This window comes from Exophiala xenobiotica (assembly GCF_000835505.1).
Source record: "Exophiala xenobiotica strain CBS 118157 unplaced genomic scaffold supercont1.6, whole genome shotgun sequence".
Classification (NCBI taxonomy): Eukaryota; Fungi; Ascomycota; class Eurotiomycetes; order Chaetothyriales; family Herpotrichiellaceae; genus Exophiala; species Exophiala xenobiotica.
Genome location: NW_013562489.1, coordinates 63,212 through 87,894, shown reverse-complemented (window position 1 = coordinate 87,894; position 24,683 = coordinate 63,212). Strand labels below are relative to the sequence as shown.

Genomic DNA, 24,683 nt, shown 5'->3' with positions numbered 1-24,683 from the left:
TGCTATCTTATTCAGACCTTGATGCTGAGTGCACTACCTCTACAATCAGCTTGACGGCCCTGCCATCCCTCTGCCCATCTTCCGCGCTCGGCCTTCGCGTCGACTATGGTTCGCTCCGCCCCGACCTCTACCCTGTTCCTTTCGCTTTCGTGCCGCTTGAGTGGAAGCCTCGCCACTTGGACCCCCTGTGCTCCCGCCTCGACCACGGCCCCATGTGCGGCTCCCGCGAATTTGCGCTTGACCCATGCGACGTCCGCCACTGCTGTTATCAGCTTCTTCACTGTCATCAGGAGTGTCCCCTTGCCATCTCGTCGACCCGAGCGCAGTCTGGTTTCCTCGGAAAGTGCCTGAGACTGCGTATTTCTTCTCCAAGCGATCTTGCAATTTTGGATCCTTCTTCAACATGATTGCCCATCCTTCGAGCTGCTCATCGCTCATGCCGGTCGCCCGCTTCAGGTCTTGCCGCACTGGAGAGGCTCGGATCTTGCTCTCTCGTGCAAAAAGCCCTTCATTGTCTTTCCAAGCGCGGAACAATGACTCTTCATGCGGGTTCTGCTCAAGATTTCTTTCCGATTTGGGTCGACTGTCAGTGTCCAATGTGGAATCGACTGTCCCACCAACATCGGCAACGTCATAAGTGTCATCTCGTTCGTCGTCATCAGAATCAAAGGCTGCCAAGGCTGCCATAATGGCCGCTTTTCTTCGAGTATGTTCGTCCTCAGTACCCTTTCCGACTGTGACCTCTTTCCGGCCTTTGTGTAAACGACTTGCCGATATACGCAAGGTATCAAAGTCATCTCCATCAAAAACATTCTTCCTTTGGGGAGGCAGCGGCGGCGTCGAATGTGGTGCCAGTTCAGGTGGTGGCCCGTCAACGTCCACTGAAATGCCTTCCAACGAACCTGGTTCGCGCAGGTTTGCAGGAAGGGACTCTGGTTCCAGCAAGGCAGCGATCACCGCTTCAGTGTCATCATTGAAATTGTCAAGAAGCTTAAGGACATAATGATTGGGTAAATCGGGGAACAAATCGTGGACTTGGGAGATCTGGGATGCTTTATGGATATGCATTTCTTCATGCACATCGGCCTTGCCCTTGCCCTTTGGAATTTTCCGTCGTCGAGGTGCCATTGGTGGATGCAGGTGTGCAGTATTCTGGCGATAGGTGGTGAGGGCATCAACCAATCCCTGACCTCTTTTCCCAGAGTTGACAAAGTCATCAGCAGCTAGGTGTCTGAGGAACGATGTATGGCATACCAGGCTCGAGCATAGTGTCGGCTGAGAATGGTTGGACTTTGCCACTCGGTCAGCCTCTGATTTCATATGGTATAGGTGGTCCAGCAGCAGGGAACCATGCTTCAGACCGTCCGACATGAGGCTCCGCAAGCAGTAAAAAATATGCTCCGTCGAGAGCTTTTGCGCTGTCGCCAAGTCAGATGTCGTCTGCAGGGCACCGTACGCCTCCATCAAAATTTCGAGGTAATCAGAACCGGTCATCAACACCAGACCTGTTTCGGGTGATATCTTGAGCCAAGAGTTGAAGAGACGATAATGGTCGGAGAGCAACACTGAATCTGGCTGAGTCGAAAGTAGCTGGGACGTGACCTTCTTCCAGCCTTCGACCGCACTGGTCATTTGCGCTTTGTTCCTCTTCCATAGCGACATGACAGTGGTCTTCCAATCCGTAACTGAGGCATAAATAGAGCTAGCCAAGCACAGCAGGTCGATCAATTTCGAAAGCTCGCAATCGAAGGGCACATTTATCTCTAGGAGAAGTCGTCTTAGAAGCATGTAAGCTCGTTTCATCAAGAGTCGTTCTTTCTGTGACTTCGACGATGCCAAATTTTCATGTCGTGACGCCTTGAACAGCGAAAGCAGGAACTCCGCACCACTGGTGGTTTGCGAGATTCGAAGTTTTGAGAAATCGTTGTCCCGTAGCCTTAATCTGAACTCGATACTGAACAGCCAGGAATTCAGATAGTCCTCCCACTCGGCCCCGGGCAGGCTGCTTCTGACGCTAGACCCCGGAAATGTAGCCAGCGGGGGGATCTGACCTTCGACACCAGGGATGACATCCATGCCAGCGGTCCAGCTTCTCGGCTCTTTGAAGACAATGTCATACAGATCGTGTTCCTCGATGTGAAGTCCGCCAGTCATTATGCCGGACCATCTGAGTTCCACTAGAAGTGGTTAGCGTAATTATTACATAAGCTGCAAGTCTTGGCCAGGCACAACGAATTTTCAATATGGCTTGTGTTACGGCTACAGCACCGACTTGTGACTCTAATCTTTTCTTTAGCCTTTCATCACTTTACCGAACCGCAGTTGTTCAGGTCTTGACTGGCGACGACGCTCTCTCAAGCCTTCCGAGTCCACACTACAAGTTTCGCAAAATCAATCCGACAATAGCTCACGCGCAAAGATGTCTTTCCAGAAGCCCGAGAAGGATTTCGGCGAGGGCCCGGTATGTCTTGACAATGCGGTCTGGGTGCGCGATCGGTTACTGACTTCATGAACAGAAAATCCACAAGATCCGCATCACCCTGACTTCTCGCAAAGTCCAATCCCTTGAGAAGGTCTGCTCCGAACTGCTCGAGCGCGCAAAGTCCAAGCACCTCCGCGTCAAGGGTCCCGTCCGTCTGCCTACCAAGACTCTCAAGGTCACCACCCGAAAGACACCCTGTGGTGAGGGTAGCAAGACGTGGGACATGTACGAGATGAGAATACACAAGCGTCTGATCGATCTCAATGCCCCGACTGAGGTTGTCAAGCAAATCATCATCAACATCGAGGCCGGTGTCGAGGTCGAGGTTACCATTGCTGCCTAAGCGAAAGAGACTGCGCAAGGCTACGGAACGGTCCAAGGGTCATGTCCTCGTCACTGTCGCGGTGCTGGAGGAAATCCAAGGCTGCTTGCTAATTCGACTGTACAAGACGAGATGAAGAGCGGAACAAATCTGAAGCGTCCAATGAAACTTCCACCTGTTCGACTTGAGCCGTTGTTGCGTGCGCCGTGCTCCATGCTTCTCATGTAAAATTTCTTGTTAATTGCTTGTTAATTGAGGCATTGCATCACCCTCGTGGCATCGAGTTGCCGTTGACCCTGATTATCGCCCGCGCTCAAAAATCGTACACATTCCATTCTCGCATTGGCGGCACCAACGGGATCTTTCCGTCCTTGAACTGTCCTTCTTCGAACAGATATCTATACTGCTCCTTAATTTCATCCGTATACTCGTCTGCCTTACCCTGAGTATCATCCATTTTATCTTCTCTGTTCAGTGCCACAACCTCTGGCGTCGCACCAGCATCAGGGAACCAAATCTTCTCCCAGCCTTTGCCATCTGGTCGGCTGTAGCATGGAGTACCCTCCAAATATTGCACACCTTGTCCGCGGTACGAACTCACCTGGCCAGAAGCATTCTTCTGGGTCGGTTGGAGTGGGAGACTTTGAGTATAATGAGTAGCGTGGGGAGGCCGTCCGATGAGAGGATGGGAAGTGGAGGAGGTATTGACAATCGGCCTAGCCACTGGAATAGGCTGGGCTGCAGCAGGTGCAAGTTGAGCAGGGGAATGAGCAGATTGTTGAGCAAAGCCTTGAGCAGATGTTGTTTCGAATGGATTTGCTCGAGACGCTGGACGTGACGTAGCCGGAGACGTCGTCTCCATGTTCTCATCTTTAAGTTGCTCCTCTGCAGATCTGATCCCGAACGGGTTTACTGGAGCACTTGGCTGTCCAAAAGCTGGGGTCGAACTGGTTCCGAATGAAGGCTGCCCAAACCCAGAAGCTTTTGGCTGGGAGGCTTGACCGAAACCGGGGGGTGTACTCGCAGCTTGGCCGAACGGTGAGGCACTGGGTTGCACAGCCTGGCCAAAGCCTGACTGAGGCTGTGAGGGTTGACCAAAAGTGCCGTTAGACTGCCCAAAGCCCGCGTTTCCAAAGCCAGGGGACTGCCCAAAGGTAGAGGTTGGTTGAGAGGGCTGGCCAAAGGTCGTAGAAGACTGAATCGGCTGACCAAACGTAGCTGGGGTTTGACCGGCTTGTCCAAAGGGCGCCGTCGGCTGTGATGATTGCCCAAACCCTGAGGACGCCTGCCCAAACCCACTTGATGCAGAAGCTGGCGCAAAAGGATTCTTAGATGCATTTGCACCGAAGCCAGACGCACCGAAAGCTGGCTGTCCAAAGCCTGACGACGGTTGGGATTGCTGCCCGAATGTTGTCGTAGGTTGGGATGGCTGGCCAAACGTACCTGTGGGTTGCGAAGGTTGTCCGAACGAAGCAGTAGATTGCGAGCCTTGACCGTGTCCTGGCTGCCCGAAGCCCGGGCTACCAAAAGCCGGTGTCCCAAATGTGCCAGCCGAGGCCGTTTGGCCAAAGCCTCCGCTGGCGGACTGACCGAATCCCCCTCCGCCTTCGAGCCCACCCTGGCTGAATGCTGGTTTTCCGAGGGGAGAAGACGATCCAAATCCTCCGGGTTGGCCCGGCTGGCCGAATGAAGTAGCACTGGTCTTCGCAAATGGGTTCGGGGTAGAACTTTGACCAAATCCGCCGCTTGATGTGGTATTAGAGAGGCCCTTGACGAAGTCGTCTCGAGATTTTGAGCCGTCCATTGACAGCATGTCGTATCTGTTTGGATGTTTTTTGTCTGCATCTTCCATGAATCTGCTGACATCTTCGACTTTATTGACAATATGCTTCATGTCCTGGTCCGCCTTGTTCCAGAGGGCAATGGCTTCCTGGTCGGCTTCGGCTTCCTTGCCTTGACTTGCAAATTCGTAGAATCTTACCCGCAACTCCTCCGGACTGTACTCATTGCCCTCGAGTATAGAAGCTGGAGGATCTCTGCCTGGACCATACGATGACAAGATCCATTTCGGCCGACCTTTATCAGAGGACAAATCGGTTCTCACATCAACGCTGTTAATACGCCAGGAGTCTTGTCGGCCTGTAGCGAAGAATTTCAGTTCCGATGGATTGATCAATATTTCGCCTTGAGACTTACCACTGCTTCCAACGCCTCCAAGGCGATTGCCACCTCCGCTACTTAAGGCCCCGAATCTGTTTGGGCTACTAAAGCCACCTCCTGGATGCTCATTTCTGCAGTTGTCTGGGAAAGGCAAAGTCAGTAAATCATATCAAACACGTCCGGAGAGCCGGCAATCGAGTTCATCAAACATACTGCCAAACTTGCAGTTCCCCTGCAGGAAATATTTGCAGACAACCATTGCAATTTAGAGCAAGCCCGCCAGAGTTGGAATTTGGCCGACCAGTACGACGCGAAGTAAGAGATCGTTGATTGCAGTATGCTTTCTGTGTAATCTCATGTTCGAAAGCAGCCTGCCAATGGCGGCCAGTCTAAAGTGAAGCTGCCTTCACTGCGAGAGAATGTTTCCGAAGGACGGCTTCGTCTGTGATATTCCGAAATCGTTTCCTGTTTGCAATCACACGCTGTGATGAATGTATGTGCTTCCACGCCGATGGCTGATCATAATCAGTGTTAAGACATGTCTGAGCACGAGCACTGCAAAACGTAGAGAGGATCGTAGAGACGATGGCGGATCGTCGCGCAGTATGCTATTGTTGATGGTGAGTGAAGGGAAACAATTTTGGCAACGAAAGTCAAGCTATTGACTTTGGATTGATCCTGCGAATCAGGACGCGAGATAGGAATAGCGTTGTTGCAAAATAGAGAATCTTCGTCCCATTTTCACTATCACCGATCGACTTCACCGTCCCACGGTTTTGATAATACTGATTGCATCTTGTCAAGCTTCTACCCATTTGAAAATGCTAGTGGACTTTCGACCGTGTTGCCTCTCCTATTATTGCGACATGCTACTTGGATTATGCACTTTTGAGTTGACTTGACTTGACAGGTTCGCAATTCAGATTGCGAGGTACAGGCTCAGAATATCCCAGAACCGTCGTTGGCCTTTCTCACATCATACGCTCTGATTGTCGCATTGGAAAGCTACGTTTTGACTAACTTCGTGTCATCTCCCCAACACTTCCTCCTGCTCCTACGTCGAAAGTCTATGGCTGATCTCGGCACCGCAGGAAATTCCTGATGCCGATGAAGACAAGATATTCGCACACTCATCTCTGAGCGGAAAAGCACTATGTCTTCGAAAGAGTCCTCCCAATCGGCAAATTACTATTCAGGAAAGAGCATCCAGAGAACATAATCTGTATATACTCTTCCTTCGGTGCGCCTGGTGCAGCTCGTAGGTCTCGAAATCCAGAAAGCGACCAGGGACGAGGAAATCTGCTCCCCAATATAGTCTGCAACTTCATAATTTTGTACTCGAATGCCTGGTTTGCCACAAGACAATTGCGTATATGGTGCTGAAACAGGCTCAGTAGGACTTCTCAAGCGCACAAAGTTGAGCCGTCGCGAATCGAGTGAAGTCGTGAGTTATCCAAGCACAGTAATGCTCCATCCACATTTTGCGTGAGCCTGCAATGGCTTGTGCCTACACGCGCAATGTGCTCGTCTCAATGGGTAAAGAAGCAGTGAGTTGTGCAGATGGGCAAACGCAGCTCCAGATAACACTCGGTCGCTTCAAAAGTGTCTTGATGGATCGCCAAGCGACAAGTTGTTAACAACTGATAATGGCAAAGGATGGTGTCTTATCAGGCGTAGACAATTCTCTGGCTTTACCTCGCAGCTAGAATAATGAGAGCAGATCCTCATTCGTCTTCTTTCCGCTTGCGTTATCAAGTTGTTGTTTCGGTGGTGGCGGTTGGGAACCCGATAAATCCATCGATGCAAAGCCATTCATGATATCACTATCAGACATCGCAGCAAAGCCTGAAGTGTTAGGCATCGTGGAGGATTCGCCATTACCAAAAACGCCAAGGAGATCGTCCATATTGTTGGCAGCAGGCGGCTGACCAACTGCTGGCGAGTCAACTCGTTGCGGTGTCCCGGCCAAGCCTTCGAGACCGGATAGACCGTTTGCCGGTTTTTCCGACACCGAGGCTGGAGCAGCACCATCGAAGTCAATATCAAGTAGATTCTCCATGTTGTTCTGTGCTTCAGGGACTTTGCCTTGCACTGCTGCAGCTGCAGCCGCCGCCGCCAAAGGATTTTCTCTTGCGTTCTGCATTTGCTCCTCGATGGCAGCTCTTTGCACAGCATCAGCACCGAAGCGGCCTTGACCAACGAATTGCTCGGGTGGTTTGTGGTATACCGAAGCAAGCGTCGAGAGTTCTGTGAGTAGTCTTTCAAGGAGCGTCGGAGGTAATGATTCGATAGTGGTTGTAATGGGTGGCTTTTCGGAGAGGATGATATTCTTGGGTGCATTTTGATCGATTGTGTTGGAAAGTAGTCGCCAGTAGACATAAGCTCGATCCCGAATATCTGGGTTGTCAGATTCGGCTGTTGCTGCGTGGAGGACCTTCTGAACAAGCCCCTGCGCGGCCTGTGGCCGTTTTAAGAACAATTTGACCACTGCAGTCAGAATTTGCAGCTGCGTCTGCGTGAACTCTTCCGAAAAGCCGTCGACAAATCCACCGAGGATGTCACCGGCGTTGCTTATTTTCTCAGCATACTCGCCCACAATCCATATTAGCGAGCCCCTGGCATTTGGCTCATCCAGTTCATCTATGCATTTGCACAAGGTTGGTATGATCCCTTCGTAGCCGGGATATTTCCGAAAAATGTCTTTGATGACAACGATGACCTCCTGAACCACATAATTGACTTTGGTGTTGATCAAGTCCAGAAGGGCATTCACGCATCTTTCACTTGCACTCTCGATCTTAATGGCGACTTGTCCGATAGCTTTAACAGCCCGCCGCACGAGATCCATATCCACCTCCAGGGCATATTCTTTCAGTTCGGCGAGCAGCTGGTCCACGTTGGACTCATTCGCAAGTCGTACCATGATCTCGAGTTTCTGGAATTTGACGTAGGGAGGGTCGTTGTATTTACAAAAGAAGACTCGTATCTCTTTGCTGAGGATGTCGGGCTGTTTTTGAAGTAAAAGGTCGATGTTTCGCAGCGCCACATACTGGACTTCAGGTGCTGAGGAGACAAGTGTGACAAGAGGCGGGGCCATTTTCTTGAGGTATGACTTTTGCGTGTCGAGAGGTAGATGTCTCATATGCAGAAAGACGGCCTTGACTGCAGATACGACAACACTGGAGTTGACGTGCTGAAATTGGGGAGCCACTCTTTCACAGATATGCTCTGCTTCTTTGACATCTTGAGGTTTGTAATCAGCCAGCGTGCTGAGAAGGGTCACTCGGCCCCATTCCGTGCATTCGTTGAGTGCCATAAGCAGCTTCTTCAACGTGTTTGGGGTGATTTGCAGAGCGTTCGTCTCGGGCGCTGATTCACCTATTTCTGCCAGCGCCTGAACGGAGTTGGCGACCACCATTGGGTTAGGATCACCAATCAGTTCCTGTAATCTTTCAAGAAATCCGTTTTCTAAACACATGGCCGGGTTCAGGTCGAAGAGTTTCGCAACACAGATCGCAGCAGTTTTGCGGACATATGGTGATTCGTCGCTCAGAGTCTTCCGCAGTGGTTCCTCCATATAGTCAATCATCTTGTCAACTCTTATGCAGCCCATTGTGCGAATTGCTAAGGCACGGATCAGAGGGTTGGGGTCTTCGGAGTCTTGTACGAATGTGTTGACGGCGAGGATGCAGAGGTCGGGATGCGATTTTGCGTAATTCCTGACAGCAATTAGCGTCCTTACTTCCTCGACGGAACCAGAGACACGAACATGAGATATAAGTAGACCAGCTTCTTCTGATCGAGGTCCGCCGTTGCGATGTTCTTGAGAACATCTGGAAACAATGCCGACACGTCCTTGCCCAGGGTCATCGCCATGATCGTCTTTTGAATGGCTTCCTTGCTGGCGGCGGTGCGTTAGATTGTGGTTAGGGAATCGATACTGCAGTCCTTACCGCTCGTAGGCATATTGTGATCTGGTCAGTCTTGTCAGCACTTTCATCTCGCAGGGGCCGTACGAGAACGTACACAAGTCCAGCCCGGAGTTCGAAGGTCTCTCCCTTTCGCGGAGGCGCGAACGCATTCCTCATCCTATTCATAGCCATCCTGCCGGTACGGAAGTAATACTCGTGGCGCTCGTGGGGATCTCGTGGCGGACTTGGTACTCCGGTAGAATTCGAGGGGCTATCGTTCCATGTCCAGAGCCGCCTTGGGTTTTCGTCAACAGAGAGGAGTTATCGCATAAGGTGATGGCAAGAAAGATGCTGTCAGATCAACCAAGAGAGCCAGATGAGCTCCGCGTCACTTTCCGAGAATGTTCAGACCAACTATCGTCAACGGAGAGTAGAGAGTTGTCATGCTGGTTTAGGACTGATCTAGCGCCGCTCTAATTTAGGCTTCTTCAAGCAATTAAATTCCAAAACTTGTGGATGGAAAAAGTGGTACGGCGAGCGACGGTCACCCTGGTTTAATGAGCTGGACACCTCTTTCAACGCACTTGGTGCCTAAGGTGAACTACAGAAATATGGCCTCGAACAACAAGAAGACTGCTTGCTGGGACGAGAGCGCTTTTGTTAGACAAAGCCACATGATGCTCCCTTTTTTGTCAAGAGGCTTGTTCTTTTTGAGGAGCGGTAAGGCTGTAAAGCCACTCTTCAAGAAGCGTTCCTGTTGACTTTCTGCTTGTTCAAATCTAGCATCCGCTACCAGCACCTCTTGCCAACAGCAGCATTGCCACAATCATGCCATACAGGCCAAGGACTTCCGCAAATATAAGAATTAGCATCATTGCGACAAATAGACGTGGCTGCTGAGCAGTAGCTCGCACACCGGCGTCCCCACATATGCCGATGCTGAAGCCAGACGCAAGTCCAGACAACCCAACAGCGAGACCGGCTCCAAGCTGCGTGAAGCTAGTTGCAAGATGTGTTGGACGGGTTGAAATACCATATGAGATGAGGATCGATATGACAAGACCATAAATGGCGACAATTCCGGCCATTAGGATGGGCATCAAGCCTACTCGCACGGTGAGAACAGCAACGACCTTGTCTTGCACATGCGCATACTTCTCACGATTGTATCAGGTCGAAGTATCCCTGCCGACATCACTCCGACACCAGCTTTCGCAGTCCCGTACGAAGCACCGAAAGTCGTCAATGCAATCGCCGTTGCACAACCCATGGCTCCGAAGAACGGCTAGGGACATTATTTGAAGCCATCGGAGGGGACAGAAAGCGCCAGCTCACCGAGTAAACAGGGCTTGGAAGCGTTAGTATTGTTGCTGGCGAGGCATGACAGTGGACTTACCACAGATCTGAAGCCATGATTGAAGACCAGACGGAGGATAGCTGGACCTTCCAATATTCACGAAGGGAGGTTCTCAGCACATGGGATGGCGCTGCCCTGGAAGGTTATATTGGCGCAGAATAGCTGGTGCCTGAATACGAATGCGAGCGCCAAGCTGCAACATTCTCGTGAAAGCGTGCTTGCTACTGAGCTGGCTGTTTCATTTCGTTGGCAGAATGGTTTAGCGAGGAGCAGTCTGCCACGACCAGTGAGTGTTTTTCTTCGCAGCCTACGGATTGCATTGTCGCCTGAATTTCCTACACTTGGATGCCGGGGCTGATCTCGGTGCTAGCCGTCATCGATGCTAGCGTCCGAATCTCATAGCCTTGGTGACAGTTCGCTGGGAAGTTCTCTTATAACGGTCTCTCTTTATAAATCAGATCAGTCATTTACAAGCTGGTAGTGATGCTCAAAGCAATGCAAACAGCGCTGTGGTGGACCAAAACAAAATTCAAGACGTTAAAGCGGCAGCAAGGCTGGGTAAGCCAAGAAGATCCAGTAGTCAGATTGTCTGGACATCAACCTTCCACGACTTCCTCCCACAGGGATCGATCGTTACTTCAACCCTCTTTGCCTGCTACTGAATAGACGTCGCCTGTCAGTGAGATGGCATTGCCCAATCTACGTCGGCTGTTTGTCGAAGCTCGGACGGAAGCAGAAGAAAACGAGTATTCACGTAACGCTGTATGTTGTGTCTTGATGAGACAAAGTGCTTCTAGGGAATCGCTGACTGTTAAGTTCTACAATCTCGTATTGTTCATCTCATCAGTGGCCGTCTTTAGCCTGGTGGCGCAACGCATGAGCGGCAACAAAACCATTCGATGAACGGCTACAACAAGGTCCCATAATAGTACACTCGAAGAACGATCGCTGAAAGACACTTTCTCTGACCCAACAACGGGAGTCCACTGCATCAGTCGGTCTCTTCGCCATCGCTACTCAGGAAATCATAATTCTTCGCACCTCTCACTAGCCGCTTTGCAGGACGTCCATCCTGTTTCTGGTCTCCAGCATCGTCGTCGGCACCCCAGCGCTCGGCACCCTCTTGCACTGCCTCGATATCGGCCGCCAACTCTCGAGCCTCCTTGATCTGGTTGGCCTTTTCCAGAGAATATCGACCAGACATGCCGGCCTCTGCCAACATCTCTTTAAGATGCTTGATTTTCGCTCTGGGTGTCTCATATGGTTTGAGCTCTTTGCCCCAGAGCTTCCGGATGCCACACTTTACTAGCCAGCCTTGAAGTCGCTTAATCTCGGCCTGATCACCATCGAGCTCTGTATCGGGTTTGCCTTTGGTGGTCTTGGATTTTTTGGCCTTCTGACCTGAGGGTTCTCTCTGCTTCCTCTTGTTCTTCGGCTGAGGTCCTTCGTCCAGTAGGACCGACATCTCACTTTCCGAGTCGTCATTGGCGTCCTTGGTATCATTCTTGCTCTCTTCCTCTGATGAAGGACCTACACCACCTGCTCCAGGTGTGCTCTCCTGTTCATCGCTATCAGACTTTGCGGGCTTGGCCTTCTTCGGCGTTGACGGCTTCGGCTTCGGCTTAGTCGTTCGCCTTCTCTCTGGAGCCTTTTTCTGTTTCTTCTGAGGCTTCTCTTCGACCTCTTCGGATTCGAGGTCGCTCAGGGGCGAAGATGACTCCTCCGTTTCAACCTCCTCTTTGGCGATCTTCTGCTTTTTTCTGGGTACATCTTCTCTCTCGACCGAGGGGCGTTTTTTCGTTCGTTCATTAGGCTTTCCAGGCTTTGCTTTGGCTGGCTTTACCGGAGAACTCTCGGTGTCCGACATGATAGCCTAAAGACATAAGTCTTGCGCATGGCGCGTGTTTGGGGTAGCCAATGTACAATTTGATCCTTGATGACATCCTTGCTCCGCTTCGCCCACTCTCCATGATTCTTGTAAAACCCTTGCTGAAGGCCTAACTTCTCTTCGGAGGCTGCACGTATATCGTTGACGGAATAATCCAACTCGGCTTTGTGAGCTTTCGCCACTTCGCGTCGCAGACTCTTTTCAAGCTCGTGATCAGGCGGTGCTGGAGTGGTGGAGGGTTGCGACAACTCGGAGTCAGACATTCCGACTTATGGGTAATCGCAACAGTGGCAGGAACCACGGATTCGAGTGGACAAAACACGGCTTCCGCATGTGATGATTTCCACCGGTAACAGACGCGTTGGACTTATTATTACAGTGACGATCTTCGAGGCAAGCGGCTCCCCGCAAGTATTCGCCAAAAAGAGTCGTTTAGCCGACTATGCATCGGATTTATCGGCCTTTGACAAATTGTTGCGTTGCGGCCTGGCTGCTTCCTATGCACCGTCACCTCGTATTGTATCATTCCTACCACACGCTGGCGGCACTGTAGGACCAAGGCGAGAAGGAGGAGGCTATCAGGAACCTCGGTGCAGATGTCTTTTCCCCCCTCTGGTCAAGCATCCAGCTCGAGAGACAGTTCGACTACAGAAGATGCGCCACACCAACATGCTCCTCCGGGTGTGGTCCTGGACAAGGATGGGAAACCGTACGTCTACTCGGAGTAGACTACCACGTATATCAGACTGACAATAGCAGATGCCGAACTTGTACATCATCCGCCGCATGGATGGCCATGATGAAATCCTCGACCGGCAAAAAGTCGAAGCCTATTGTGCCCGTCACTGCTCCCGCATCAGATTGTCCACCAGACGTCGAAGAACTGGGTCGGTCGACATGGACACTCCTCCACAGCATGGCAGCTACCTACCCTACCAATGCGCCCCGCGAGACACAATCGATAATGCAGCAATTTATATCCACATTCTCCACACTCTACCCTTGCTGGGTCTGCGCAGAGGACTTCAGGGCCTGGATGGCAACCCCGGGGAATGAACCGAAAGTTCAAGGACAAGATGACTTAGGCATGTGGATGTGCCAGGCTCATAACGCCGTCAATGTTAAGCTGGGCAAGCCCGAATTTAATTGCAGCCTGTGGAAGCAGAGGTGGAAGGATGGCTGGAAAGATGGAAGATGCGACTGATTGATGATTCCCCGGGGCAAGATTTGATGAACATGTAGGACTATATGGCATTATACCCGGCGATCAGAAGATAAACAGTGTTTGGCATAGATCATTGGCGGCTAAGCATCTCTCCTCGCATCAAATGTGTATATTGAGGAGATTTTTTGGAACCAGGTTAAACGGCACCGGACGTACACAAACAAGTCAATCTATACGCGTACTTCATATCTTCTGTCGCCGCGCGGTGTTACAGGCGTGTCTCTAGAGCAATCGTCGTTTCTGAATTTTTGAGTGAGTCTCTAGGATCTCTACCTACCTTAGGTACACAGGGTGCAATGCAACGACATCCTTGTCGGCATAGTTTGGACCGAACGCCTCAGCACATGCAGTAAACCCTGTCCTTTGAACCCCCTGCCTCGTCATCTCCCACAACTCTTTTATCTTTTCAGCCTTTCCTCTCCCTTGCTCCTTCATTCAGGTTCAACGTCGATTCGTTAGTGCCCGTTACTGTGTCTGTGTCCAAATATCGTTATACCTCTGTACGAGTACAAACCATTGAGAATGGAGCCCTAAACAAAAGTACTGGTTCCTGTTTAGAGGAGCATGCGCAGCCTTGCGGAACACCAATGATTTATAGACCACATCTACACCTACCATGCTCTTGCGAAAAAGCACGGCTCTGTCATTGGCACTGGGAGCTTTCACTCTGATTTACCTCGTCACCAACTTATCTTCGAAACCCAAATATATTTACGGCCAAAATGATCCTTCGTCCCTCTACAACCCATCCCTTTTCACTCCTGGAATATCCAGACCAGCTGGGCACAACTATACCCGGATCCTGGTCATGGGCCGCCTTCACACTGAAGATGTAAGCTGGGTATCTCGGGATCTTCCCGACCTCCCGACCAAAATCTACACCGTCGACAGCGATATGTCCGGGCTGCCTGCCAATAAGGGCCACGAAGCAATGGTATACCTGACCTACATCATCGACCATTACGACTCTGTGCCCGACGTGGTGCTCTTTTTCCATCCGCACAAAACGGCCTGGCACAACAACATCCTCCTGGACATCGATTCTGCCAAGACGATCAAACTCCTCAGCGACCCTCACGTCATTCGACAGGGATACTTCAATACTCGCTGCCACTTGGATCCAGGGTGTCCAAACTGGTTGCACATCGACCGACCCCGGTGGCGGCATGATCTGAAGCACAAGCCCGAAGAGCCGGCCTTGACGTCTCAGCTGTTTCATGAACTTCATGGCGCCAACGTTCCACTTCCCTCGGCCATATCGCAGCCCTGTTGTGCACAGTTCGCTGTCTCAGGAGATCGTATCCGCCAACGGCCACGCGAGGACTACGTGCGATATCGCACATGGCTATTGTCGACGGAGTTGGACGACAAGACCTCTGGACGGCTGATGGAGTATTCGTGGCAATACATATTCACGGGCAACTTCGAGTTCTGCCCGTCCCAGCACAAATGCTACTGCGATGGGTACGGGCTCTGCTTCCAAGGCGAAGATGGTCTGCGGAACTGGCTGAGTACCCTGAAACAGAAAGAGAGACTCGACGAGAAGCTCGCCGAGATGTGGGACACTGGCGTGAAGGGCGGCGAAAAGTACAAGCGTCTTGCCTGGGAGATTAAGCAGAAGGCAGAGTTGCTCGATCAACTCAGGGAGGAAGCCATAAGAAGAGGGTTCGATCCTAAGATCAGGGCAACGGAATGTGGGCGGGAATGGCACGAGGGTGATGGATTTTGATTTGACACCTTGTTGGCGAGAAGCGACTTTGCTGCTTAGACCGTACCATAGGGCAATGGTTTGCTGGACGAGGAACTGCATTGGGACAGAACCTGCCGTGGCTGGAAAGGTTTGGACTTGTTTGTACATAGAAGCAAAAAGTCTCTTAAGGGAATGTATTCGACGATTATATATGATCGGGAATTTGAAATCAAATAGGTGGAGCGCCACAGAATTGTTTGAGAAATTTATCTGGAAGCAATAAAGCTGTGGAGAGCCTTCCAATTACTATACTTGAAGCCATTTCGAAATTGTTAGGACGCTTGCTGGACATGGCAAATAAGGCAGAACAAGACTACCAGGTATCTAATAATCATACATCATAGCTAATGCAGGACATCCCTTCTTCCGAGGTCGATATTAGCTCAGGTTTTCATCGCCATGCATCAGGCTGTTGTAGCGGTCTCTTACCCTTTCAAACGCTGTCCATCCATGAAACTCCTTCGATAGATCATACATGGTATCGATGCAATCCTTCAACAACAGGTATAATACGCCATAGCAACATAATTGCGGTAGAATCGCATCTTAACCTCGACTCCCATTCTCGAGAGGTCAACGCCATGAAACCTCATAGTTCCACATCATACTCAATAGTTCATAACCATCTCTCCAGAGCCGGCCTTCGTGTCATTTGCACCATCAAAGTTACCTGGGCCATAATCGTCGAGACTCTTGTAGCCTGGAAGACCTCTGTGGCCGCCACTGGCATTCGTACCAGCGGCGTTTCTTCCTCGATTGCCGCCACCTGCACCGGGTCCACCACCACGTTGTCTCGCATTGGTGTTTGCATCTTGCATGCTGTGTCTATTGCCGGGCATGCCGTGGTTGTTACGGTTGTTGAAGTTGGCTTTGCTCATCGCATTGCGTTGGCTGAATCTCCCGCCTCTTGCAGGTCGCTTATCTCCGGCCCAAGTGCCATCGTCTCGGTCCCCAGCAGCGACGCGAGCATAGCTGCCTTGAGGTGCAAGGTCTGAATCGTCATTAACGTGCTTGCGCTTGTGAGTTCCGTCGTAGGCATCTTGCTTGCGTCCTCCTTTCGCGCGCGGGAATTCAGATTCTTCGATTTTCAGCATCACCTTGTCACCTACTGTTGTTTCAAACATGAAAGCTTTCTCTGGAGCGACGGACTCCCAGTGTTGGATTTTCGCTGCATCAATCTGTCTGGAGCCTTTCCGGATAGCAAGAACAACAAGCGGTGTAGGATCCTGCGTGTATATTTGTGTTTCGGACACAGGCGCAACCCTCACTGCCCAAATGCGATCTTCGTATTTGGTGAAGCCAGTCACTTGCCAGGTCACTTTCTTTCCGCGTCCACCAACTTTCTTGATGAGGTCCTTTCTGGGATAGAATGGGGCGATCAAAATGCTCGATGCCAATAAACGCACCTCGCCAGAGTCGATGAGACCATTGGGTAGTCCCGTAATCAGAGTGATCAGGCGGGCTGAGTCAGTCTGGTTGATCAGGTATCCGAAATAGGAAAATTGCTCGACAATTTTTAAGTGCCTCCTGATACTCTTGGTAGGATTGGGGCCTCCATTCGCCACGGCATGGTTGTGACGATTGATGGCTTTCTGAACCACGTTGACTTCTGTCTCCGGGTTCAGAGATGATCTCAACTCACAGACGTGCACGACATCGGCAGTAATGGGTTTTCGAACCGGGGGTGGCTGATCAGCTGGATGTGACAGCAAGGATTTGTTCAACCGTTCGAAATAGTCGCGGAAGCCTTTGACGTGCTTGGGCCGGTCTTCGTAGATCCGGATTTCCTCAGCATTTTTATATGTGAAGACCAACTCTCGAAGAAACTCCTGCTTGAAACTCATGGTAGATTCGAAGCGTTGGCCTGCAGGGCCGACCTCGGGTTTGAGAACGACCAGGTCAAAATCCAGGTTTTTGGCATTGCAAATTCTGTTGACGAGGTCTGTAAAATTCGTCTCTCCTCTTCCTGTGAGCAGGACTGTGACAACATCTCTTGACTGAATGCTCATCTCGACAAGTTGGACAATAGTCTCGTTCCACCAACCTTCCCATGCTCGGGGCTCTTCCTTTTCCAGACCGTCACCTGTTGCAGCCAAAATGCTGGAGTCGTGCCACCATCCTCCATATGCGAGGGTCTCATAGGCCTGAAGCATTCCTATCGCAGGAGAGCCCCATATTTGAGGATTAGGTAGAGGGCTGGAGAAGAGGGTGTTGTCGAAGTCATAGACGTGGACTGCTTTGACTGCAGAAACCACGGGTATATCTTTGCTCTTGCAAGACCAGCGCTTCAGGCTGTTCGCGGAATATGTGGACTTCATTATGCCGAAAGGAGAGGTGAGTATGAGCGGGTTAGAGTGAGTGTATCGGGGCAAAAAGGACGGCACTCGTTGTCAGGCACGTCGAAGAGGGAAGCGGATCGACAAAGAGGATATCGGAATAGTCAGACGCATTTGCTTCTGCGGTCTACCAGCGGCAGGATGAGCGTAGTTGAGACAGCAAAGAAAGAGCAATCACATGTGCTGGAATTGCCGATGGGATGGGCACAGTTGCGACTGCTGTGATTGGAAAGGCTCAATATGAGACGTTGGAATTTGAAAGCGCAGTTTGAAGTTCGAGGTTCTTTTCATCAGTCTGGGGAAGGCGCTGTCGCGGCGGGACTGGCACCAAAAGGGATTTTTGATTGGAGAATTGACTAGGTATGATTCTGCGCTGGGCCTCAGCCCAGCATATCGAATATTTTTTCGCTTTTCACCTTGAGTCTTCGTAAAGTTGCTGCACCTATCTACCTACCGTCCCATTCGTGGTTATAGTATTAGACCGGTGCTGATAATAGTTGGACTCCTGGGTCATCCAGCCTTGCCTGCATACAGTGCTCTAGGGGCATCCTGCACATAACATAAGGCCGTGCAACGTTCTCGTCCTGCAACATCTGCACATGAAACACACTATTCGTCCTCCTCTCAACGAGCCTGCGGGCGTGCACGATCCGCCCAGAATGCCTGATCCGCGCCCCATGAAACTAATGACATGATGTGGACACTGTCGTGACTGTCATGAAAATTGCAGCTTTTGATGCTCTAATTAGACCGCGTCTACGGCTTCCAATATATCCGTGGGTTTGTGGATAATTCCTTACTCAGGGCGTGCATTGCTGAGTTATCCACAGCTACTTCGGCTTTAACTTAGCGAGTCAAATCAATACCTCATCATTCTTTCGCATCCCTCTACATGCGACGCTGCGCTTGTCAGCGGCTGTTTTCCAGATCAGTCTTTCCCTCTCCGACACAAAGAGGGGTGCAGCCAGCCGTCTGTCCCAGCCCCAATCCTCATCAGCTACGACCTGGGCCATCATCATACTCTCCGTCAGACCCTTCAAGTCGGCGCAGAAACTTCCACAGTACTCGGCCGCGTGCGCAACCCCTCCAAGCCTCTTCATCCGCCTACGTTCTTGTCCTGGGCATCGCATGTGGAAGTGCCCTACTCTTTGAGTACATCGTGCGCAACAACTTCCGAGGGGCACGCGACAACGACGGGACCGATACCGAGCATCGCGTCTCACACAAACCAGCACAACACACCTACGACTACTTCTATACAGACATGCCCATCCCACCGGGCCACTTGGGCAATCTGACGCCTGACCAAGAAGCCAAGCTGCAAGACCTCTGGACTGCCACGTTAAGAGTATTCGGAGTTGAAGAACCCCACCACGTCAGCGGCACAGACACACCTTTAGCCGAGGAGGAGTCAACCGTGGCTGAAGTCGATGGTAAAGACAAGAAGAAAAGCAAGAGGCGACTGGGTGTCTTTAAGCGGCACGACAAGAAGGATTCGAGTAATGGCTCAGCAACCCCGACCAAAGACCCCAGCCGTCATGCTGATTCCGACGACAAGTATGGCCAGGTGAAGGACTTCCACGAGATTCTGGCCACACAGGACCCCGAGTTGTTGCGCGCCACTTTTTGGAGTATGGTGAAAGCAGACCATCCTGATGCACTCTTGCTACGGTTCCTCCGAGCACGAAAATGGGATGTCGACAAGGCCTTGGTCATGCTGATCTCCACGATGCGTTGGCGAAGTCAAGAACAGCACGTGGACGATGATGTGGTCTTGAGAGGAGAAGGTGGCGCCCTGGAAGACTCCAAATCCAGCGACCCAGCCGTCAAAAGGGAAGGTGATGATTTTCTTGCTCAACTAAGATTAGGGAAGAGCTTCCTGCACGGCACCGATAAAGAGGGAAGGCCGTTATGTTTTGTTCGGGTCAGGTTGCATAGAGGCGGAGAACAAACCGAAAGAGCTTTAGAACGATATACGGTTTATGTGATTGAAACTGCTAGACTTGCTTTGAGACCACCTGTGGAAACCGCTGTGAGTATTTTGTTCTTTGATGCGATTTTTCGACTTACTGACCCCCGATCAGTGTATAATATTCGACATGAGCCATTTCACCATGGCCAATATGGACTATACCCCTGTCAAGTTCATGATCAAGATTTTCGAGGCCAATTATCCAGAATCGCTTGGTGCGGTCCTTGTACACAAAGCTCCCTGGATCTTCCAAGGCATTTGGAAGATTATTCGAGGATGGCTTGATCCTGTGGTAGCAGGAAAAGTCCATTTCACATCTGACGTTACCGATTTGGAGAAGTTCATCCCGAAATCGCAAATTATAAAAGAGCTGGACGGCGATGAGGACTGGGAGTACAAGTACGTCGAACCAGTTCCCGGCGAAAATGACGCAATGAAAGAGGAAGGGCCACGGAAAGAGTTGGAGGCGGCAAGGGATGTAGAAGTTCGAGAGTATGAGAAGAAAACTTTCGAGTGGCTTGCCACAGGTACGGGTGCGGAGGCAGACAAGATCAAAGAGGACAGGAATTCGCGTGCCAGGCAATTGAACGAAAACTACTGGAAGCTCGACAAGTATGTCCGAGCAAGGACATATTATGATCGTACAGGCATGATTTTACCAGATGGCAAGATCAATTTCTACCCGCCACCGCCTGGCAAAGCAGAGACCCACAATTTGGCGCCAACGTCGAACGCGCCCAATGTCGAAACCAGTGCAGATGATCTAGATTGAAGACCGCTCTCGACGAAGCAGCCGTTGTATTCGGTTAGCGGTCTCCATGCAAACAGTGGACGGGCAGATTCGCATGAAGTAGCACGTCTTTGAATCCAATGCATTACTTCCGCATGCTTGATGCATGTAAGTTTGCAATTTAACCTCAGCCCATCACGGGGGACCGACGTTGTTCGAATGAGTTAATAACAATACAGTAATCCTTTGACTCTACTGAGCGACATTCACCGTACTTTTCCACTCTTCCAGGGCGTCTGCATAGCAACGCAAATGATTTCCAGCTTTCTGCGGGGAAAAAGCCTGGTCCTGCGTCGGTGCCCTCTCCCCTGGGATATCGCGATTCTATCACTGTGTAGCAACACAACAGTCCTTGAGGTCGAATGAGTCGCGGGATCACGCGGTATCATCTGTGTAATGGCCTAAGCGATTTCGGAACACCGACAATGGGCTCGCGCAGCCGAGCCGAACTTGGAAAGTAGGACGCGTGCTCGTGGCCAACGTGCTCCGAACGGAATGAGAAAGAGAGTCGATGGCAGACAGTGCCTGGTCCCGAAGGAAATCTTGAAATTTGAGGGTTTCAGCTCGGTAACATGTATGTTCAGCACCACAACAGGTCACGTCAAGCCCACAGCATCCGCTCCAGGCTGTGGTTGTCTGCTATTCTACCGTCCCTCCTGCTTTTACTGTACCTCCGCTATAGCATTGCCGTGCGAAGAAGAAACCCCTCACATCTTTGCCTTGATATCAGCATGAAGCTTTTTCAGCGCCTCCATATCCGTCGGCGTAGCAGGCCACCCGATTCCAAGTCCCTCGGTCTCATTCGGTTTGGGGATCATATGGAAGTGGACATGGTCGACTTCTTGATGTGCCAGCCGGCCGTTGTTCTGCAACACATTGTAGTTCTCGGCCCCGCTAGCAGCTGCAATCTTCTTGACCACTGGCAGGATCTCGGCCAAGGCATCGTCGGGAATGTCTGTGAGCTTAGAGCCGTGGTGTTTCGGGACGACGAGCTGAACACAACAAGTCAGCGAAACGATTGGATCGACACGAGCAGAGAATCGGAAGACTCATACGGCATGTCCTTTGCTCAAAGGTTGAATGTCAAGAAAAGCAAAGATCCTCTCGGACTCGAAGAGCTTGAAGGAGGGAATGTCACCTGCCCTCGTCAGCTCAACTATAGTCTGCTGGAGTACCCAAGTCTCACCTACCTTTGACAATCTTGCAGAAAATACAGGCAGCCATCTTGCTCATCTAGTCTATTCCTAGCTTTGTGACGCCCAACTGTTACGGCTGGAAGTAATTTCATGGCATGTCGGAATGGTCTGATCTGGCTCGCTGAACAGCAATGACGAGTGCGGGGGGATTAGCTAGTTGCGGGGGCCACCATTATCACGTGTCCGGCTCCAAGAATAAAGGTACATATATTTGTAACTGGTAAAAATTGGTCTGGAGCGGGACGAGCTATTGCAGAATCCATTTCTTGCCTTTTACCAGAGATGGCCGTGGCTACGCCCAAAATGCTCCTTTTATGAATCTTTGGACTGTTCCTGCGATACTCGGCATGAGTAATTGCTTTTTTGCTCGCTCTTCATTTTTTGGTCGGGAGGGCGCATGTTCGAGTCGCAGATACAGCGTTACTGACAAGGAAAACTTTTTGGTTGCCCAGATTTCGACGGATTGGTGCGATACGCAATGGGTCACGTGTAGGTTGATATCGTATGTACGCTTAGTGCTGCCCACCTCAACTTTGCGACCTACCAACATTCCATTCCTGCTATATGACACCGAGATGCTATCCTGTCCGTTGAGGCCAAGCCATGTCTCTCTTTGTCAAAGCTGCTGCAAACTCACAAGGTTGCTGCGGTCAAATGAATGGAGGGCTCACGCGGCGCCAGGGAGTTGACTAAGCCGTAGAGCTGTCGACCTCTTCATAATGAAAACGCCGCCACGCCATCCGTGACTCGTCGTTGTTGTGCTGCAGTTTTGAGGTGGTAAGGGGTCGACAGGATCACTCTCTGCCAAGTTCGAAGATGACTCTGCACATGAGGTTTCTGAGCGACTACAATATTTAGAGTGATCATAGGATCAAGAGCAGAATAGAAAGCACAGAAATTGCTAGGGAGAGGAGGCTAAACTATAACTACCAGGTACGTAGAATAGTAAGAGGTTTCGCGGAGGCTACAAAGACAGTGTTGTGTAAGTCAAAGTCGCAGTCTACAAGTTTGGGGCTTTCGTGCATGATCTGGGGACCTGCCATAAGTGCGAAATCTGTTGTGCATCAAGTTCGGAGGCAGGTATTCACATTGTTCTTACTTCTTCCATGCGTGACGGCAACAATATGTGAGCTACATTGATGGAGCCGCAAGCAAACAGGCTGGTAAGCCTAGGGGGTCGCAAGTGGACAATTGGGTATTTGACAGCCGAGAGAGCGAGACACATGCAAACAAGTAGGCCAAATATCAAAGCGGCGACCAAAGGCCGCGAAAGCCCCCCTCTGCTGTCAGCATAAGTGAAGATCCTGAGACACATACTCTTCGCAAGCTACGCGCTGAGTCGTAAGTGCAGAAGTTTCATCACGGTAACGGTGGACATCATGACAAAATGGTTCCAAACAGAGGGTAGACAACTTCACGCTCCGGGGTTCCAAATGGAGATACACCTCGATTGCTCGAGAGGGTATAACGAGAATTGGATCATAGCCTAGGACCGAAAGGCCAAAAGGTTGTGCACTTGTACATTGTCTTGCACAGTTTGCTGCAAGGCATACGCTTCTCCATTAGAATAGTACCCTCCTTGATAATTTCATGGCTCGTTAATCCTATGAAATCTCTCATCTACCAGATAAGCACAGGTTTAATCACCGTCCCGCTCTCCATCCCGTGAGCTGCCTCGAGCGCATCCTTCGCCGGGTAGAACTTGACAATCTTCTCCACAGGGAGCTTCCCGTCTCGCCACCACGCCAGCATCTTGGGTATCATGGTCTTTGGGGATTCGTCTCCGAGGCAATGGCATTCGATCACCTTGTTCGCGGCAAAGAATTCCAGGAAGTCTATGTTGAGCTCGGCGCCAGGAGGTGGGATGCCGATTTGGATGAGCTTGCTGTGCCAGCCCATGGCTTTTAGGGCCGACAGAACGACCGCCGGGACGCCGGTTGTCTCAATCACAACAGAGATGCGCTGGTCGTCCACGAGCTTCCGCACATCTTCGACTAGGCTTGTGTTTGGGCTGCTGGTGTCGAGCACTTTGGTGGCGCCGAATTCTTTTGCCACATTGAGACGTGCAGCTATGCGGTCGACAGCAATGATTTCTTTACAACCGAGGACTTTTGCGGCTGCAATTGCGCCAAGGCCAACGGCACCAATTCCAGTGACCATGACTATGTCGTAGGGCTGCACCTTTGCTGAATTCAGCACTGCTCCCACACCCGTCATCAGGCCGCATCCCAAGGGTGCCAAGAGCTTGAGCTCTTCCTCACTGTGTACTAGGCCATTGACATTGATCACACTTGTCTCCTGGACAATACTTGTCGAAGCGAAACTCGATTGACCAAAGTATTTGCCACCTGCAGGCCTGCCGTCTTTGGTCTCGAAGATGCCTTTCTCGCCAGCGCGGTTGCGACGACGCCATTCCACACAATATGCAGGTTGGCCGCTCCTGCAGATATCGCAATTCTGACAATAATCATAAGAAAGCAGAACTGGGTCTCCGGGATTTACATGGGTGACTCCGTCCCCAATTGCCTCGACATATCCTGCGCCCTCGTGTCCGAAGACCCATGGGTACGGAATGCCATCAGCCCTATCAGGGATATTTGACTCGTAAATGTCTGAATGGCAGATGCCAGTCGAAACCATGCGAATCTGAATTTCGTGGTCTTTGACCATTCTAAGCTTCACTGGCTCATATCGCCAATTGGGCGCGCCCTGAGGAGGGTAGGCGACAACGGCAGGCACTTCAATAGTCATGCCGTGTACTGTAATGCAGAAAGATCCTTGCAACGGGAGGATATAGCGAATTAGATAATCGACAAGGACTCGGACGTACTGACTCGAAGTGTCGAGTTCTTATAGTTGAATAGCAGATAATCCTTGACAGGAGAGGGTTCCCTTCCGGGCCGTTCTCAGGACATGCCACTCGTTTTATCTTGAGCTGATCCCCTCCAACGTCTTCCGGTCCTTTCTGTATCACGTGCGGAGCATCGTTGCCACTTTGCCATTCTTCCTTCACGGCCGAAGCCTCCATAGACCTTTTAGTACGGAGTCTGCCCATCATTCCAAGCCACCCTCAGTGGATTGTTAGAGGTGCATCTGCTGAATTGTAGATAGCTCGATAACGAAGTAGCCATCTGAGCCGCTGGCTTGGGTAAGCAGGAGTGCTGCTGTTCCAGATATTGTCGTCTGCGGAGCAAGTACTCTGTAGGTGGGAGCGGCTAATTCAGGGGTGTCGAAGATTGTAAGGCTCCGGAGGCCGGGCTCGGCTGGTTCGGAAGGCTATGAGGCTCACCAAAC

General features: G+C 51.0%; 12 protein-coding genes across 12 annotated transcripts; 4 read left to right on the top strand and 8 right to left on the bottom strand.

Annotated features, from left to right (window-relative positions):
- Positions 1-37: 37 nt before the first annotated feature.
- PV05_09320 (uncharacterized protein) lies at positions 38-2,154 on the bottom strand (the record flags this gene model as incomplete). Its single annotated transcript, XM_013455646.1, has 1 exon — positions 38-2,154. The coding sequence occupies one exon, from the start codon at positions 2,152-2,154 to the stop codon at positions 46-48; it is 2,109 nt and encodes a 702-aa protein (XP_013311100.1). The 3' UTR covers positions 38-45.
- A 110-nt stretch (positions 2,155-2,264) lies between these two features.
- On the top strand, positions 2,265-3,072 carry PV05_09319 (40S ribosomal protein S20). Its single transcript, XM_013455645.1, has 2 exons — positions 2,265-2,461; positions 2,517-3,072. The coding sequence occupies exons 1-2, from the start codon at positions 2,420-2,422 to the stop codon at positions 2,823-2,825; spliced, it is 351 nt and encodes a 116-aa protein (XP_013311099.1). The 5' UTR covers positions 2,265-2,419; the 3' UTR covers positions 2,826-3,072.
- Positions 2,898-5,578, bottom strand: PV05_09318 (uncharacterized protein). Its single transcript, XM_013455644.1, has 3 exons — positions 5,178-5,578; positions 5,001-5,105; positions 2,898-4,943 (listed from the first exon to the last, which is right to left on the bottom strand). The coding sequence occupies exons 1-3, from the start codon at positions 5,221-5,223 to the stop codon at positions 3,118-3,120; spliced, it is 1,977 nt and encodes a 658-aa protein (XP_013311098.1). The 5' UTR covers positions 5,224-5,578; the 3' UTR covers positions 2,898-3,117.
- A 215-nt stretch (positions 5,579-5,793) lies between these two features.
- Positions 5,794-9,273, bottom strand: PV05_09317 (uncharacterized protein). The gene is made up of 4 exons (XM_013455643.1): positions 8,991-9,273; positions 8,918-8,938; positions 8,734-8,865; positions 5,794-8,683 (listed from the first exon to the last, which is right to left on the bottom strand). The coding sequence occupies exons 1-4, from the start codon at positions 9,065-9,067 to the stop codon at positions 6,667-6,669; spliced, it is 2,247 nt and encodes a 748-aa protein (XP_013311097.1). The 5' UTR covers positions 9,068-9,273; the 3' UTR covers positions 5,794-6,666.
- Positions 9,274-9,466: 193 nt separating this feature from the next.
- Positions 9,467-10,473, bottom strand: PV05_09316 (V-type ATPase, C subunit). The gene is made up of 4 exons (XM_013455642.1): positions 10,272-10,473; positions 10,211-10,223; positions 10,031-10,160; positions 9,467-9,980 (listed from the first exon to the last, which is right to left on the bottom strand). The coding sequence occupies exons 1-4, from the start codon at positions 10,286-10,288 to the stop codon at positions 9,655-9,657; spliced, it is 486 nt and encodes a 161-aa protein (XP_013311096.1). The 5' UTR covers positions 10,289-10,473; the 3' UTR covers positions 9,467-9,654.
- A 556-nt stretch (positions 10,474-11,029) lies between these two features.
- PV05_09315 (uncharacterized protein) lies at positions 11,030-12,492 on the bottom strand. The gene is made up of 2 exons (XM_013455641.1): positions 12,156-12,492; positions 11,030-12,105 (listed from the first exon to the last, which is right to left on the bottom strand). The coding sequence occupies exons 1-2, from the start codon at positions 12,381-12,383 to the stop codon at positions 11,224-11,226; spliced, it is 1,110 nt and encodes a 369-aa protein (XP_013311095.1). The 5' UTR covers positions 12,384-12,492; the 3' UTR covers positions 11,030-11,223.
- Positions 12,493-12,631: 139 nt separating this feature from the next.
- Positions 12,632-13,558, top strand: PV05_09314 (uncharacterized protein). Its single transcript, XM_013455640.1, has 2 exons — positions 12,632-12,829; positions 12,880-13,558. The coding sequence occupies exons 1-2, from the start codon at positions 12,717-12,719 to the stop codon at positions 13,322-13,324; spliced, it is 558 nt and encodes a 185-aa protein (XP_013311094.1). The 5' UTR covers positions 12,632-12,716; the 3' UTR covers positions 13,325-13,558.
- A 201-nt stretch (positions 13,559-13,759) lies between these two features.
- On the top strand, positions 13,760-15,238 carry PV05_09313 (uncharacterized protein). The gene has a single exon (XM_013455639.1). The coding sequence runs from the start codon at positions 13,962-13,964 to the stop codon at positions 15,072-15,074; it is 1,113 nt and encodes a 370-aa protein (XP_013311093.1). The 5' UTR covers positions 13,760-13,961; the 3' UTR covers positions 15,075-15,238.
- Positions 15,239-15,325: 87 nt separating this feature from the next.
- On the bottom strand, positions 15,326-17,682 carry PV05_09312 (uncharacterized protein). The gene is made up of 2 exons (XM_013455638.1): positions 15,525-17,682; positions 15,326-15,458 (listed from the first exon to the last, which is right to left on the bottom strand). Exon 1 carries the CDS (start codon positions 17,411-17,413, stop codon positions 15,704-15,706), a length of 1,710 nt encoding a protein of 569 aa, XP_013311092.1. The 5' UTR covers positions 17,414-17,682; the 3' UTR covers positions 15,326-15,458; positions 15,525-15,703.
- Positions 17,683-18,225: 543 nt separating this feature from the next.
- Positions 18,226-20,331, top strand: PV05_09311 (uncharacterized protein). The gene is made up of 2 exons (XM_013455637.1): positions 18,226-19,463; positions 19,516-20,331. The coding sequence occupies exons 1-2, from the start codon at positions 18,324-18,326 to the stop codon at positions 20,173-20,175; spliced, it is 1,800 nt and encodes a 599-aa protein (XP_013311091.1). The 5' UTR covers positions 18,226-18,323; the 3' UTR covers positions 20,176-20,331.
- A 299-nt stretch (positions 20,332-20,630) lies between these two features.
- PV05_09310 (uncharacterized protein) lies at positions 20,631-21,478 on the bottom strand. The gene is made up of 3 exons (XM_013455636.1): positions 21,384-21,478; positions 21,249-21,331; positions 20,631-21,185 (listed from the first exon to the last, which is right to left on the bottom strand). The coding sequence occupies exons 1-3, from the start codon at positions 21,424-21,426 to the stop codon at positions 20,901-20,903; spliced, it is 411 nt and encodes a 136-aa protein (XP_013311090.1). The 5' UTR covers positions 21,427-21,478; the 3' UTR covers positions 20,631-20,900.
- A 1,531-nt stretch (positions 21,479-23,009) lies between these two features.
- On the bottom strand, positions 23,010-24,140 carry PV05_09309 (uncharacterized protein; the record flags this gene model as incomplete). The annotated part of the gene is made up of 1 exon (XM_013455635.1): positions 23,010-24,140. One exon carries the CDS (start codon positions 24,138-24,140, stop codon positions 23,010-23,012), a length of 1,131 nt encoding a protein of 376 aa, XP_013311089.1.
- Positions 24,141-24,683: the final 543 nt, after the last annotated feature.